The following is a 17,427-nucleotide window of genomic DNA, read 5'->3' as shown; positions in this document are numbered from 1 at the left end:
CAGGGCAGTGACAGGAACAGCACAGTGTGGTTAACTGAAAGGGGAGGGTGTAAGTACACAGACTTTTTCATCCAGGTTTCCAGGAGTTTAAAAATCCCAGGAAACAACACCCGAGTAGGTCTCCCATAATTGGTCATCTCAGATGAGACTGAGGGGACTGGGTTGAAAAAATAGGAAAGAAATAAAAGAAAAGACCTACAGTAAGAAGATTCCACCTGGAATGGAATATGATCCACCTCACGGGTTTTCTGGGTTGGGTGGGAGGCTTCTCAAATACTGTTCCAGGCAGACACTCTGGCTCCTTATTACAAAGGGAAAACGAGCAGCACTTGGACAGTTGAGCACTTCAGTGTAGCTCCATTTAACTCAACGGTGGAAATAAAAGGAGGCCTCACGAGGGACGGGGTCTACTAGCTCTCAGACCACACTGCAAACCTCAATTTCTGGCCTTTTGAAGCGAACCTAATGAAAGCAAAATACTAAGGTCCTTGTGCCCAAACTGGTTCCTCTGCATGCAGCCTAGCTCATTTAAACATGTTTTTCCTCGCGGACTTGAGTTATTTCTGAAAGCGATCACTTTGGAATGTCAAGAATACTTGAGCACAGGGACCCGGATAATGGACGTGGAAAATGAGCAAGTGTCCTATTTTCCCCACAGCCTTAACTCCAAACGGCTGTGGAGGAGCCAGGACACGGGCAGTGAGAGATGCCCTTGACACAGTCCAAGCGTGTAAATGTTTGACAGAGGATTGAAAGACGTGTCTGTCGTTACGGACATCAGCTGCTGCTTGGGGCCGTTCACCCTCTGCGAGTGTGGGCGTCACACGGCTCTCCGGCAGAGCGGGCGTTGCCTCCACCTCACAAACGAGGATGTGAGGCCATGCAGAGCTGGGATTTGAACACAGGCTGTCAGGCTGCTAAGCCCATACCTGTTAACTCGTTTTTGAGCGCAGGACTTCGGATTAAAAAAGGAAAAAAAAAAAAAAGCCCTAAGCCGAAGCTACCTGTTAATACGTAAGCAGTGTGGTCCATTTTTAAATGGAATCACTTCTGCATGTGAGGAGATCAACATCTGACTGCAGTGAGGCCTCCCCGACACACAGCCTCTACGATTACTTCTCATTTCACTTCTCCGCCAAGTACCACGAGCACGTTCCGCGGAGCCAGAGCAGCACGTTGAACACCGGCCGAGACACGCGGCGGCCAAAGCTACTGGCTTCACGTGGAGCACACCAGGCTCGGGCCCAGATGCTGTATTTCAGGCCCGGCTCCAGAGCCGCAGCCTCAGTCTGTTTAGTCTCCTTTTGGGATGCGTTAAGGGTGGGCACGTTCAGAGAGAAGAGAAGTGAGTCCAAAGAGATGCTTTGCCCCTGCCTGTCTGCCGTCCCTGGTTATAGAGACTGGCGGAAACAAACCCATGGGAGTCATCAAAAAGTACTGGGAGAAAAGGAAAAGACAGTGGTCTTGGACCACTTGCTGCCATTATCCTTCACTGAATTATAGGAATCACAGTCTGTATTTCCTGGAACTTCCTTGTCAACTTCTGGAGACACCAGGCTTCTAGGTGTTTCTCTGATGTAGAGATGACGTTTTGTGGAAACTCACGAAGCTGCCTTTGAGCCTGTAACAGAAGGAGGTTCGCCACCACTGGATCTCCCTCACCAGAGCTGCCACCAAGAATCAAACTGTAAGGCAAGTGTGGGACAGCGCTACTCAGTCATTGAATCCAGCAAGGAATAACTGCAAAACATTATCGAAATCTATAAGGGGTCAGAAAAGTTTTGTGTTTTCTATTTATTAGCTGGTGGTTTTTAGGTATGAACTATTTCCCCTTCAGCCTAGAGGGTCCCTCGGTACTCAGTCTAGTGGCCAAATATTCTGGGGATGCAATTATAACAAGGCTGCCTAAATGAAGACATGCTCAGTCTCAAATAAGAGGTTGGGCCACGGGTCCTTGCTGCTTCCTAACGAGCACGGACAACTTCCCTGCAGCAAGAAAGGGTTCCCATCCCATCTACTCCTCCCCGAGACTTCTTCTTCCCTTCCATCTTGCTGGCGATTTTAGGAATCTCTCGTCTGTGCAACTGTCAGCTGATGACACACGAGGCTGACATGTGGCTGAACTTTCCAGGGGAGGGGAGGGCACTTTGGCACGAAAGCCCCTTAAGCCTCCTGCGCTGCCGCAGTCCCACTCTGACGGGCTTACATCTGGATACTTTTCTGTGCAAGGATCGATACCTCTGGGAGGCCAAGGGCCCTGCACTTCTCTTAGGTCTTCTCAATGCCCCATCGGTAGAAAATGCCCCCTTCCCCACAGATTTCATAAGCAGGGATTGAGGGAAGAGAGACACAACAAGACAGACAATTATCACGTGATGAGCACCGGGATGCTCCTCTGAACATACCAAGAAGGCGTTCATGGGATCATAGGAAAGAGGACAGGGAGGAAAGGACCGGGGGGAGGGGGGGGAGGCATTGGTGCGAATAGCACTGAATGACAACCAATATAGCCAGCTTGCGACTGTACCACCAGTGTTACTGCTACAACCGGAGGCGACATCAATGCCAATAAATGGGTTAAATGTAAAAACAGCCCAAGAATAAGCCACCAACTGCTTCGCAGCAACCCCACCAACAATGCATAATCAGCAGAGTGGGCAGTGAGTCAAAATGAGTTCCTATTTCAATAGCAGCAGGAGCAGAGACTTCTGGAAAATCAGTGGAAATTCCACAGTCGGGTTGGCTGGGACAGGCTTTTGGAGGAAAGGTGGCCACGTTGGCGGCTCCGCCTCCAAGTTGTCGGCAGCAGTGGCACTTGAGAATCAGGGCTCCTGATTTCAACTGGTTTTGATATGAAAAGGCTATAGGACTGTTCCCCTAAATATTTTGTAGACCCAGTGAAATTTACACAAAAGCCGCAAGGCTGCCCTACACAGCCTGAGGCCACCTTGGCACTACTGAAACATGGAGGGGGTGGGAGAGGAAGACAGAAGAGGGGGATGGCCAATAGGAATGAGTAAGAAGGAAAGAAAAGGAAGAGAGATGTCCACAGCAGAGGTTTTGTTGCAATGCAAAATACTGATGGTAAGGAAAAAATTTGTTCCAGAGAGTTCCCGAAGGATTAAAAACTAGCTTATGCATCATGCCAATGAAGCAGGTGAGCACTTCCCTCTTTGAACTAGACTAAGACAATAAAAACAGAGAGACAAAATGGTGGAAGCCTCTTATATCTTCCTCTGCTTCACCCCATGCCAAAGGTAGGCTTTTGAAAGCTCCAGGAAATTATACAAATACTCCAAATGAAATCAGGTGAGCTAAAGGCTTACAGATGGGGTTCTTTCCAAGAAACCCAGTGTTTGGCTTCATTTTCAAAGAAGTCCATTCACAATCCTTAATGATACCAGTACTCATCCATTTGAAACTGGATGAAAAAAAAGAGGAAGCCCTCGGCACTTGACTCCCAAGAGTGAAAAATTTATTGTGCTGGTCCTGAAAACCAGCCAGCCTGTCATTCAGGTTCCTCAAAGCCAGGCAGGTGGCATTTTATTCTTGGGCCTTTGGGCAGACAGGATTAGTCAAGGAGAGCATTTGCACAGCGCACAGTACCGGGAAGTCGTTAATTGCTTGTATGGACCAACGTCGCCGGGCAGAGCGAGGAGACATCTGTGCGTGAAAACGTTACACCCAGGAGGAGGGAAGAAAAACACCAAGAAAATTAAAAGGGAAAAATATAGAATAAAATGAAAGCTTCCCACATATTTGATGGATTAAAAGGTACCACAATATACTGCAAAATCAGGTTTGCATGACTAAAAATCTGAACCTAACCACAGCAATATTTGGAGATTCCCTCACCTCCCTCCAGACCCACTGCACTCCAAAACCCAGCTTCAATGTCATAATTCTTTGGTTCAAAACACATTTCAAGATATTGAGGAGGCTGGCATCAATACAGCTCTGACAAGGTCAAGGTTTATAGTACTCTCATGAGGATTAAGATCGTAGGGCAAGCAGAGAAATAGGTAGAGGGTCTACTCTCCCCATCAAGAGCATACATTTGTGCGAGAAGATTCTCATTCCTAAAAATGAAGAAGTTCGTTGGTAGACTAACACCAAATTGTTTCTGATGTGTGGTTGGGGTGGGTGGGGCCAATAGGGGAAATTGGAAGCCTTGACCTTGGGGTTGCAGGACTATTTTCCGAGTGACACCATAGGGAGGCAAGAGCCCATGAGAAATGAAGGGAATGAGGGAGCAAAGCTGAAAAGCTGCTGTCCCGGGGGCACGTGCTAACAACATGAGCATCAGTGTGAAACTGGGGCTGAAAAGCACTGTTTATGGGAAATCAGAAATTATCCTATTAACTTCAAGACCTCCTCAGTTATTTACACTAGAGCTATTTTAGTAACATAAACTGAAGCATGGGTGGAGGTTGCAAAATGTAAAAAATGTTTATAGGCCAATGCCTAATGTTTATCACAAGTTCTAGGTCTTCTGATTTGCCCTAGGAATAAACAATATTTCACCAACTATTAATAGGTGGTCCAGTTACCAAATGAACGTTAGCATCTCTCTGGGCTTTCTAACTTCCTATGAAATTTGATAGTTGTTTCTGGGTTTTTTTTTTAGGTCTCTCACATTTTAAAATATTTAGGAGAGAACCTTGGAATTTCATCTGGAGAACATTTGGGTGAATATGATAATATGACCTAAGTAGGGCAGGTTAAAAACACACCAAAAAACAAGAGAAACGAACAGAAAATCCCCAAAGACTCCATAAAGGTTCTTATAATCTCCAAAATACTCTATAATTCTTTCACTGCTATACTTTAACATGGTCATATTTTTTTCTTTTATTCTTACTCATTTATAGACCTCAGGGGTAGAGATCTAAAAGAGAATAAAGATAGTAGGAAAAATTGGGGCTGAAAATAAAGACTTCAGCACAGAGAAATTTAGTGATCTGGAATCATTTCGAGAACAAAAGTAATAAAAGTGGTATTATTTGACATGTCAAACTAGATACCTGAGGATAAGAAAATACTCCTTGAGGGATAAAACCATATTGACCTCTAACAGGAAGGAAGATGGCCTATATAAGATATCATGGCCGGGTTGCCGTATTTCATTTCCCTAACTCCCCCACCCCGCCCTCTGCCCCGTGTAAATGGGATGAACGTGAACAAGGTTTAAGGAGAGATGAATGTATTTCAAATTCATCACAAAATGACTCACTCACTTAACTACTTTATACAGCTGAACCACATGAAACTTTTTTTTGAGATTAAAAATGGTCAAATATCAGTAATTTCATAGGATGTCACCTAGTAACTACTATCTATCTGTCACCCACTGAAATGTGCCTCCCTCCCCCAGGGCTTCTAGAGTTCTTATAATGTTCTACTTCTTGGCCTGGGTGTTGTTAGTTCACTGAATTATTGCCAATGATTTGTGAACTGTTCTGTACGTATATTATACAGAAATACAAAAGTTTCAAATAAAATTATAATAAAAGTGTCTGCTCCCCTTTTATGTGGTCACTACCTCAAATAAAACCTAAAGACCATGTGCTATACTAGGTCATCCTAAGGGACTATAAGAGCCCATTTTCTGTGGAGAAGCTGTACACCGGGAATGAAGGATCACAGTCCTCCCCCTCCTCCCCAGAAGATCCTACCTGATACAAGGTAATTATCTATGTGCCTTTGGTCCCTCTTTGTGACTGTGGTATTTATAGTAAAAGAGGCCACACCGTGAAAAACATGGGCGTAAGGCTTTACAAATGCTTTTGCATTAGGAGAGGCCCCTAGAAACGGAGTTTCTTTTGGTGGAAACGGAGTTATTTTGACTAGACATGGCCTTTTTGCACTATCAGGGTCAAAAGTGCTAGTCAACCTACTTTCCCAATCCAAACCCAAGCATGAGTAACACATGACATGATTCGAAGGAGGACTGAGAACTCTCTTGGACTAAGAGATCTCCTCAAATGGGCCCTTACACTCAAGAAAATTCCCTCATTTACCCAACCATGAGTCTGTTTGGCTATTATGTCAATAAAATGCCCTAGTTCTGACCATCTAGCCAGCTGCCTGCTAGCTTGCTTGGAGGGAGTGGGGGGGGAAATCCTAAAAATTTTGAATGTAAAGGACTTGTGGGGATATATGTGTTCTGAGACAGTCAGCAACGGCCAGAAGGGCACAGTTCCATCAGAGATGTGAAGAAGGGGACTACGGAAAGGCAACAAAAATATCACTGTCCCCATTCAAGTGAGTGGTTTTGTCCAAGGGTCGGTCCCTATCTCAAGCATCAGCTCCTGCCGCTCGCTCATTTCAGTCACATACAAACTCTAAGACTACACAAAGTCAGAGGTGGACAACTATCAGTGTGAACCAAGGTTAGACAATACAATGCAATCGAGGTGAAGACACCTCTAACACTTGCTGGAAATTGGGTTTTTATTTAAAATAATTCAATTTTTTAAAAAACACATTTCAATTAGAGTCAATCCATCATTTAGCCGGGGACAACAACAAAGAATTCCTAAGGACCGAGCTCTGCTTAAAACATCATTTCAGTTAAAAGCCAGTTTAAACCAGCCTCTCAATCTGACAACACAGGAAGAGTTCTTAGAAGCATTCCTACGCTCTGCCAACATTCTCTACACTGTCATCACCCAAGGCTTCTGCTTCTGACAGCTTAATAGCTACATTAGGAACGATGAGTTCCTTAAGAACTCAGGAACACAGGACAGGCTCGGGTGATTTTGTATAAACTGACCATTCAGATGGGCATTTCAGTGGAGATTTAGTAAAAGCCTAAGACCTCTTAGAGATCAACTTTATAACTTTTCACCACTATGAACTTCTAAATATATCGAGATCCCAAGCCTTCAGAAGCATCCCTAAATTTGTTGACAAACATCAGAATATGAAGGAAGATCTGCAGCTAAATTATGCTACCTGAAACAAGGGGAATCAAGCTTCGTAAATGGGGGTAACAAGGATAGGGTTAAATGGGGAGCGAAGAATATGCATTCTAAGAACCAACCCATCCCTCCACACACACAATTCACAGTAGTTAAAACCAACTGAAAGGAACGAAGCAAAGGTCTTTCTTGAACCAACTAATTTTGACAGTTAGAGACTATAGGGGCATCGCTAACTTAGCTGCTGTGCAGAGCAGGCAGGGAGACAAAGAACGAAAATCTAGAAGGAATAAGAATCAGAGGCCATGCCTCTCCTGCTTACCCGCTCCTTGTAGTAGAAGGAGCTGATGGAGACCTGCTCTTTCTCACTTCGAGTGGGGCTCCCACTGTATAAACGAAGGTTGCCAGGGGCCTCTGTGCGGATCTTCATTGGCGCAATCAAGCCAGTATGATAAGCAGACAAGGCTGACAGAGACCTGTAGTTGAAAACAGAATTATCCATACTGGCTTCAGTCTTTCCTTATTTCCAAATACTGTTGCTCTTAAGCACATGATGAAACCAAGAAGAAAAGATGGGTAAAACGGGAAAAAAAGGAAACTCAACAAAAAGAACAAAACACAACTTTTGTCTGCAAAAGCGGAGAATACTTCTAAGACTGTATACATAGAAAATCAAGGAATCTACAAACTATGAGAATGAACAGTGAATTTAGATACAAGGCCAATCTATAAAATCTGCATTTCTATACATTAGAAACAAACATTTAGAAATATCTTAAAATTTTCATTTACGATAGCATCAAATACCTGGAAATGAACTTAATTTAAAAATGTGCGTTGAAAACACAAAATATTGCTGAGAAATCAGAGAAGTATCATGTTAGTGGATGAGAAGTTTCCATATTACTGTCAAGATGTCAGTTTTCTCCAAACTGATCTGTAGAGTTGACACATTTCCAATCAAAATATGAAGAGAATTTTTGTGTAGAAACCGATTAGCCATGTCATGTTTTTACAGGAATGCAAAAGACCTAGCCAATAGCCAACATGATCCTGAGTAAGAGTAATAAAACTGGAGGACTTACTAGCAGATTTGAAGACTTACAATATAAAAGCTACATTAAGAGTATAGTGTTGGCATAAAGAGAAACCAATAGAGCAAAGGAAAAAAGTAGACTCTAGAAATAGACCCACAACCATATTCAATTGATTTTCAACAATGGTATCAATGCAATTTTTTTTTAATCAATGCAAATTCAATGAGGAAAGTCAAAATTTTTCCATGAATGGTGCTGGAACAATAACTATATAGCTCTACTGAAAAAAGCAAACTTTGACCCCTACCTCACATCACACACACAAAAAATTAATTTGAGATTGACTACAGACCTTAAAGAAGGACTCTAAAACTATAAACTTTTAAAAGAGAAGAATATTTTTGTAACCTTGGGTTAGGCAAAGATTTTTTTTTCTAGAACACAAAAGCACTAAACATAAAATTTTTAAAGTGATAGATTGGATTTTATCAAAATTAAAAACTTGTATTTATCAAAAATCATTACGGAGAAAGACGAACCACAGATTAAGAGAAAATCTATCTGGACTTCCAGCAAACGATTTAGAACCAGAATAAAGAACTGACACAAATAAATAATAAGAAACCTAGTCCTACAGAAATGAGCAAAATACTTGAACAGGCACATCACAAAAGAATATACCCAAATGATCAATGAGCACACAAAAGCTGCCCAACATCACCAGTCATCACCACAATGAGATACCACATACCCATCACAATGACTAAAGTTGAAAAGAGTGAAAACATCAAATTTTGGAAAGAATGTGGAGCAACTATAATTCTGAAACATTGCCGGTAAGAGTGTAAAATGACACAACCACTGGGGACTTTTTGGCAATGCTAAAAAAAAAAAAAAAAAAAAAAAAAAAAAAAAAAAAAAAAATCAAACATACACCTAACCTATGACCCAGGGATTCTGCCCCTTGGGTAGAGAAGTTAATATACATGTCCATAAAAAGACTTCTGTGTGTAGGTCTACTCATGATAGCCCCAAACTAGAAATAATTCAAATATCCCTCAAGAAGAGAATGATAAACTGTATTATTTTCATACAATGGAACCATCGATATATGCAACTCTGTGGATCAATTTCAAAAACATAAGAGACTCTTAAATATGGAGAACAAACAGAGGGTTACTGGAGGGGTTGTGGGAGGGGGGAATGGGCAAGGGGCATTAAGGAATCTACTCCTGAAATCACCATTGCACTATATGCCAACTAATTTGGATGTTCCACTATACGCTAACTAATTTGTATGTAAACTTAAAAAATAAAATTAAAAACAAAAAACAAAAAAACATTAAGTTAGCAAAACAGGTGAGACACAAAACAGCACATGCTGCCTGATGTGCTACTTAGATGAAGCTCAAGCACAGGCAAAACCACAACTACAATGATGGAAGTCGGAAGACTGGTTTTTTCTGGGTGTAAACAGAGAAAACTCCTGTTCTCTATGTTGATCTGGGTGTGGGTCATCAAGGTATACACTTCACATCTGTGTACTGTAAATCAGACCTCACTGAAACACTGTTAGTGTGCAAACCGTTCTAATAGGAACATTCTTCCCTCTTATCCGAAGCCCAGATACACATATTCTTGTTTCCCTTTGAGAGCAGGTGCTTGTTTTCTAGTCCAACCTTTCGAAAATAGAACCCAAGTAATACATGGGGTCTCTGACACTTAACTCCCCAGGCCTGTGCAGTCAAGGTCTCATCTGCTCAGGTGACTGCAGAGACTGGCAGACTCCCGGGACAGCAGTGGTGCCTCCTCGTGCACTCAGTTCAATCTTTCTTTCCTGGAAGTATGCTAATTATATTTCATCCCATACATCCAGGTGTTCGCAATGGGAGGACTTTCATGTTATCCTAGACACCGCACTGCAGGGGCAGAAGTCCCTCGTACGCACCTTATAATTTTTAAGTTTAAAAAACCAGTGGTATGGGGGAGGTTGTGCATGTGTGGGGACGGGTGTATATGAGGACCCTCTGTACCTTCCACCCAATTTTACTACATACTTAAAACTGCTCTAAAACATGAAGTTTATTAATTAAGAAAAAAAAAAAACTTTATGATGGGATCCAGCAATTCTGCTCATAGGTATATACTGGAGAAAAATGAAAAGCTGTGTCCACACAAAAACTTGTACATGAATGCACAAAACAGCATTATTTGTAATAGCCAAAAAATGCAAATAACCCCAATGTCCACAGACTGATAAAGAAATAAATAAAATGTGGCATATGTATATGACAGAATATTATCTGGCAATAAAAACGAAGTCCTGGGGCGCCTGGGTGGCTCAATCGGTTGAGTATCTGACTCTTGATTTTGGCTCAGGGCATGATCTCACGGTTTGTGAGATTAAGCCCCCTGTTGGGCTCTGAGCTGAGTGTGGAAGCCTGCTTAAGATTCTCTCTCTCTCTTCCTCTCTCTCTCTCTCTCTCTCCCTCCCTCCCTCTGTGCCTCCCCTCTGCTCACACGTTTCTCTCTAGAATAAAATTAAAAAAACAAAAAAAGAACTACTGACCATGCTACAATATGTATGAGCCGTGAAAACACTACACTAAGCAAGGGGCGCCTGGGTGGCTCAGTCAGTTGAGCATCTGACATTAGCTCATGTCATGATCTCATGGTTTGCGAGTTTGAGCCCTTCGTCGGGCTCTGTGCTGACAGCTCAGAGCCTAGAGCCTGCTTTGAGTTCTGGATCTCCCTCTCTCTCTGCCATCCCCTGCTCACACTCTGTCTCTCCCTCTGTCTGAAAAATAAATAAACATTTTTTAAAAGTTAAAAAAAAAACATTACACTAAGTGAAAGAAGCCAGTCACAAAGGACCACATAATTATATGATTCTATTACTATAAAATGCCCAGAATAGGCAAAATGATTGACAGAAAGTACATCAGTGTTTGCCCAGTACTGGAAGAAAGGGGGACTTGGGAGTGTTGACACCTAGGGGATGCAGTTTCTTTTGAGGGTAATGAAAAATGTTCTAGAACTGACTGTAGTGATGGCTGCACATGATCTGTGAATACACAACAAGCCACTGAATTATATACTTTAAATGGGTCAACTGTATACTATGTGAATTATATTGAGTAAACAGTGAAAACTTAAACAGTAGTAATAGGAAACACAGAGCCACACGCCAGGCTGTATTCTAAATGCTTCCCAGGGATTAACTCAGTGATTCTTCCCAGGAACCCAAGTATGTAGGTGTCACTATCATCCCCAACTTATTGGTGAGGAAACTCAAGGATGGTTTAGATAACTTGCCTAAGGTCACAGAACAGCAGGGCCAAGACTTGGACCCGGTGGTTTGGCTCCGGAGTCCACATTCCCATTTGCTACCTTAGATCTCCTCTTAAAAGCAAAACAAAGCAAACAAAAAACCGACACACAGAAAAATAATGGAGACCAGACAGGAAGCATGTTAAATTGCTAACGATGACTCGCCATGGAAAAGAACAGCTTTCAAATCTTAACTGAAAACTTCCATAATGTTGGAGTTTTTCCAACCACTGAATGTAGTTTATAAAAATTTCACATGTTTTGGTAATGTTAGAAGTGGCATACTAATGTTGTGGATCTAGAGATGACCTTTTTTTTGTTATTTTTCTATTGTTATTTAATGTTCAAATAATACTTTAGCAACAGGGGAAAAGAATTGGCCTTGTTTTGACAACAACTTTTATCAAACTTCTTCTAGTGGTTTGGTGGTAACCTGACAGTACAAATCTCAGCTGAGTAGCAATTTAATGAACCTGATCTTTCTCCAATGAATCTTCTAATGGGTATTTACTGAAGAACTGACACACACTGTCCCAAGACCAACGCAGTGATAAACCCCGGATGTCTGCCCACTTATGGCTCCGTGAGTGCAGCTTACACCTGCATCTCCCAGGCTCACCTCGGAGTAGGTTCTGTCGGAGACACTGCTCGATGCATCGTCATAGGCCGCGTGAAATACACCAGATAGCCTGACAAAGGAGACACCACATGGGCACATCAAGGTCAATGAGTTGCACGCGGGAAATCCGAAGGCAGCACCGGTCAGTCCTCGCTACAGCCACACTTTAACAAAGACAAAGGTCAGAATCTCTAGGATCCAGGAAGGATGGGATGTGTTTGGTGTAGAAAAAATCTTCTCAGGTACTTTCTACTTCTTTGCTAGGGGACCTGTCCTACGTTGAGAATCAGGGATGGTCAGAATGAAAAAATTAAAACTGCAATTCTGTTGAGTATTCTCAGGAAATGTCCACAGAAGCCAATTCAGCATCATACCATTTAACACTCTCGCAATCTTTCGAGTTACCAGGAAACGACGACAAATTTTCTGATTTGTCTGAGATTTCTTTACAGACTATAGAACAGTCGCAGCTTCTCACTCTCACAATCTACAGTCAGAGAACCAAAAGAAAGACAAACCTGCTCCACAGAACCTGGCCCCCGAGGTCCTAGGGAAGGGAATGTTGGCATCTTGGTATGACCCATAGGCAGTGGTCACCCGGGCAAACGTTGGTAAGGGCGGAGTGACGGAGTTTGGGAGTGCAAAGGGGTTGCTGGAAGTGCTGTCTTCTTGGTTCTGAAATTTAAAAATTAACAGACTAGGGGCACCTGGGTGGCTCAGTCGTTTAAGCGTCTGACTCTTGGTTCCGGCTCAGGTCATGATCTCACACTTGGGGAGTTCCAGCCCCACATCAGAGTGTGGAGACTGCTTGGGATTCTCTCTCTCCCCCTCTCTCTCTGCCTCTCTCTCTCTCTCAAAATAAATAAATCAACTTAAAAAAAATTTTAACATACTTAAAACCACAGGCTGTCTTAAAGCTGACTTACAAAATGAGGACACATTAGTTTGGGGAGGAAGAAACGAAACAAAACACCAAAGCACGAGTCGGTACAAGAATCCCACCACAAAAGACTCAAGGCAGGAGACGAGCTGGCGCAGGCAGGGCTCCAAACAACTCTGGTTGCGCTTCACTTTTTGCAGGGAAGTGTCTTTCAGGATCTAGAAAAGGCACGAAACACAGTCAAGAATAGCAATCTTCTCTCTCCTGATTCACTTTTATTCTTCAAAGCAGTGGGAGGCCGTGAAGACGCAGGGAGACTGGAGCACAGCCGTGCCTCAGGCTTCCAGTGCAGCAACCTACTTTCCACCTGCTCTAGAGGCGCGGAGAGCAGATGCGTTTCTGTGCCCTCTTCGAGAAGCCCGTTCCTCAGCCAGGGTGTGCACACACATCTTTACTGTGAATTCTACTCCTGCCCTGTCCTAGCTTGACCCCTATCCCCCCCAGGAAAATCTCAGTACCTTAGAAGTAGTGCTCAATACAAGCCCGGGGGAGAAGATTTCAATCCAGTGGAAATTATTATAATTTTTTTCTTCTTTAAAAACATAAATCCTAACATTTTAAGGCACATACTGGAGACCTAAAGTGACATACACATACTGAAGACAGGCATGTAAACTGGCTGTCCTGTAACGAAGTCATTACCCATGTGGGGCTACGGGGCATGGGAAGTGAGGAGAGTCTGAATCGAGAGGTTCTGGAAGCATACAATTCATACCAAGTGTTGAAGACTTATTAGTACAAGAATGCAAAGTGTCTCAACAATTGTTATATGGATTGCATGTTGATATAACACTTGGCATATACTGGATTAAGTAAAAATAGTATTGAAATTAATTTACCTGCTACTTTCCATTTTTTTTAGTGTGATTACTAGAAAATTTTAAATTACGTGTAGCCTACATTCTGTTTCTGTCAGACAGTACTCAATTAGACTTTTAGAGATACTTCCTAATCCTATCATTTGTATACCAATAGGAAGATCTATCTTTTTTTTGTATGTGCAGATAAGACAATGAAATATTCAAATTCCGAGTACAGAAAAACAAAAAAAAACCCAGACTCGTAACTAGAGAGAACAAATAGATGGTTACCAGAGGGGAGGTAGGTGGGAGATGAGTGAAATAGGTGATGGGGATTAAGACCACACTTAACGCGATGAGTGGTGCTGAGTGATGTAGAGAATTGTTGAATCATTGTATTGTACACCTAAAACTACTGTTAACGCTGTATGTTAATTATACTTGGATTCAAAAAATTCCAAGCACAAAATGTACCTCTACCACAAAACCAAAGTAACGTCTGAGAGATCTTTACGCCACCTGAAAAATTTCTTGGCTACGTATCTTATCCCAAGAAGACGGGCCAAGTGTGTATAATACAAACTAGGCCAAAGCGAACAGCATTTGGGTCAACTTGGTTGGTCAGGACTTTTCAGTTACTTCACACAGGCTGCTGCTCACACTGAAAAAGGTGTAGCATCCCCAGCTCGTGGGGCTGTTTCAAAGGGGGTTCTGCCTGATTAGCTCTGCATGAACTGACAGAGCAAGTTCCTGAGCCAGCAGCTAAGAGCAGACGCCGTGCCGGTCGGCCCCGTTTCGGGCACCGCCATGCCTCCAGACGCCTCACGTGTTCAACGAGCCAGCCGCGCTATGGGATGACACCGTTTCCTCTCATGGAATGAACTTTTTTAGTGACCTCACATTTTGTTTTCTGATTATAAAGTATCTCTTAGCTTCAGAATACATCTTGCCTACTGTTTCCAGATAAATGAAAATGTACTGCAGGGCTCTTAACCCGGGACTGATGCACAGCTTTAATGAGATCTCTGAGCAGATGAGAGGCAATTCTGGAACCGCATCCTATTCACGCACAGTGTTTCTGAAATTATATACCACAGTTGCGCAAATTTTTCTGTGTTGGTTTCATTAGATGTTCAAAGGGGCTCCACGACCCAAAAAGGCTGAGGACCACCTCCACTGTTTGCTACACACAGTGAACAGCAAGGGCTAACCCGGTGGCGCGGAAGGACAGATGACTTTCAAATCTTCTCTATCGGACTTTTCACTCGACCTTACTCCTCAACTCAGACACGGACGCCCGTGGACAGAGGTTTCCTCTTAAGACACCTGAGGAGAATTTGTGAACACAGACCCCCACCTTCAGCAGCTTGGCTTTCATCGTGGACGTGATGGTGGTGGGGTTGATAAACTGGAACGAGGGGGCAGCGTTGTTGGGATACTGCGCGGGGAACTTGACCAGCATCTTGACGCGGTGGCTGCTGCAGTGCACAGACACCGTGCAGCTCCTGTCCGCCGCATCCATCTGCAGGGGGCAAAGGGACAACCGCTTGGGAGGTAGGCCACCATTCGTTTTCAGACGCAAATGAATTTAAACAAGCTAAGTGCAAGCTCAAGGCTCCTGGTAACTGGGTGGAGGGGGGGATTCCCCAAAGACAAGTGAATCTGGAAGATTCAGACAACTTGTGTTCAAGACAGATGTTTCATTTTTAGCACTGATTTAATAAGCTCGAAGTATTTTGACGTAAAAAAGCTCCAACCTAAAGCTGTGAGGTAGACTGGAACTTGTTATATTTATTTTGAGACGAGAAAAGAAAGCAGGAAGAATGGAAATACCTGACTCAAGTTCAAAAGAACTCCTGGGAAAATCCATAGAGACAGAAAGTTGATTAGTCGGCGCCAGAGGCTGGGGGGAGAAGGCAATGAGAAGTGACTGCTAATGGATATGGGATTTTTTAGGGACGATGACAGTGCTTTGGAATTAGGGGTGATGGTTGCATAACTCTGCGACTGAGGTTTACAACCACCAAACTGTAAACTTTAGAAGGGTAAACTTTATGCCATGTGAATTTTATCTCAATACTTTTAAAAAAGCACTCCTGGAAAAGGAATCAAGATCTCCTTCTGAAAAGAGAATCACTTGGCTATCCACTCTCTTCTCAACTGTTCTCAACAAAGGGGGTATGATCTGAATCGATACAGATAGCCAATTAATCAGAGGATTCTTTCTCTCTCTTGATTTCTTGTGCGGCCCACCAGAGAAGGCAGCTGGAGTAGAGCAAAAAACAGGAACACAGGTGGGAAATCTGGGGACAGATTTCAAATATTCTCTCTTCCACCAAATAGCTGCTGACTTCTGACAAGTCATTACATCTCTTAGTGTGTGTTTCCTCTTCTGTTAAGTGGGGATAAAAGCACGTGTTGCAGAGTTGTTTCATTTATTTTTTTTTATTTCTTTTTGAGACAGAGAGTGAGCACAAGGGGGCAGGGGCAGAGAGAGAGGGGGGACAGAGGATCCCAAGTGGGCTCCATGCTGACAGCAGAGAGCCCCGTGCGGGACTTGTACTTGCGAACCGCGAGATCATGACCCGAACTGAAGTCAGGCACTTAACTGACTGAGCCACCCAGGTGTCCCTGCAGAGTTTTTTTGTTTTTTTGTTTTTTTAATTTTTTTAATGTTTATTTATTTTTGAGAGAGAGACAGAACACAAGCAGGGAAGAGGCAGAGAGAGAGGGTGACACAGAATCCAAAGAGGCTCCAAGCTCTGAGCTGTCAGCACAGAACCAGCCTGATGCAGAGCTCCAACTCACCAGCCTCGAGACCATGACCTGAGCTGAAGTCGGACGCTCAACCGACTGAGCCACCAGGTGCCCCCCTGCAGAGTTGTCTTAAAGGCCAAAGGAGATAAGTATGTACACACAGGTACATATCCATGCCTACCGTTTGTTGAATCTGGGCAAAAGAGAAACGAATCAAGCTTCAAAACTCCTTCACAGGGGCGCCTGGGCGGCTCAGTCGGTTAAGCGTCCAACTCCCGATTTTGGCTCAGGTCATGATCTCACAGCTCATGACACAGAGTCCTGCAATGGGCTCTGTGCTCACATCGCAGAGCCCGCTTGGGATTCTCTCTCCCTCACTCTCTGCCCCTACCCCGCCCCTGTGCTCACGTGCACTGTGTCTCTCCCTCTCTCTCAAAATAAGTAAACATTAAAAGAAAAAAAAAAACCTTCTTCACAGACTCAGTTCTCTGAAGGAAAGCATTTCATTACCCACCCAAAATGAAAAGAGTAAATCTTTCCACATGTTAGACGAACAGAGAGGTTTGGTGATCTCACTAGGAGCTGAAGTCATTAAGGAAATGACCAGCTCTAAGGGCAGGTAGTACAGCAGAGCACAAAGAACCTTGGGGAGGCAGGCGTGGCTGCCAAACTCAGCTCTGCCATTAACTATGGCAGGAACCTTTGCCAACTCACGGAGCCTTCCTGGATCTAAGGATCTTCACACATGGGAAAATGAAGTGTTGGAGCATCTAAGAGGATTTCAGGACACGTGAACACCAGTTTATTCCTCGGTCCAGCTTATGAGAAGAGAGTATGGCAAGAATATAATTTACATTGTAAGACTTCTATTTCCTTAGAAAGTCTAGAAAATAAAAAAGCAAGCAGAGAGGTACACCTGTTAGAGCAGCGGAGCTATCTGTAGCCACCATCCTGGCTCAAATAGTCCCCACTCCCACAAAGTGCCATCTGCAAGCATGAGCCAATCATTAGACTACCGAGT

At 43.3% G+C, this 17,427-nt stretch overlaps 1 protein-coding gene across 1 annotated transcript in view; it reads right to left on the bottom strand.

Annotated features, from left to right (window-relative positions):
- WDR59 (WD repeat domain 59) overlaps nucleotides 1–17,427 on the bottom strand; it is an 85,091-nt gene that overhangs the window by 17,842 nt on the left and 49,822 nt on the right. Inside the window, 6 exon segments of the mRNA XM_030299723.1 lie at nucleotides 3,607–3,663; nucleotides 7,246–7,399; nucleotides 11,910–11,979; nucleotides 12,428–12,584; nucleotides 12,912–13,007; nucleotides 15,007–15,171. Coding sequence (XP_030155583.1) covers nucleotides 3,607–3,663; nucleotides 7,246–7,399; nucleotides 11,910–11,979; nucleotides 12,428–12,584; nucleotides 12,912–13,007; nucleotides 15,007–15,171 — 699 coding nt within the window.

Source organism: Lynx canadensis, chromosome E2 (genome assembly GCF_007474595.2).
Source record: "Lynx canadensis isolate LIC74 chromosome E2, mLynCan4.pri.v2, whole genome shotgun sequence".
Lineage (NCBI taxonomy): Eukaryota > Metazoa > Chordata > Mammalia > Carnivora > Felidae > Lynx > Lynx canadensis.
The sequence above is the reverse complement of the archived record's forward strand: the minus strand, read 5'-3'. Positions and strand labels throughout refer to the sequence as shown.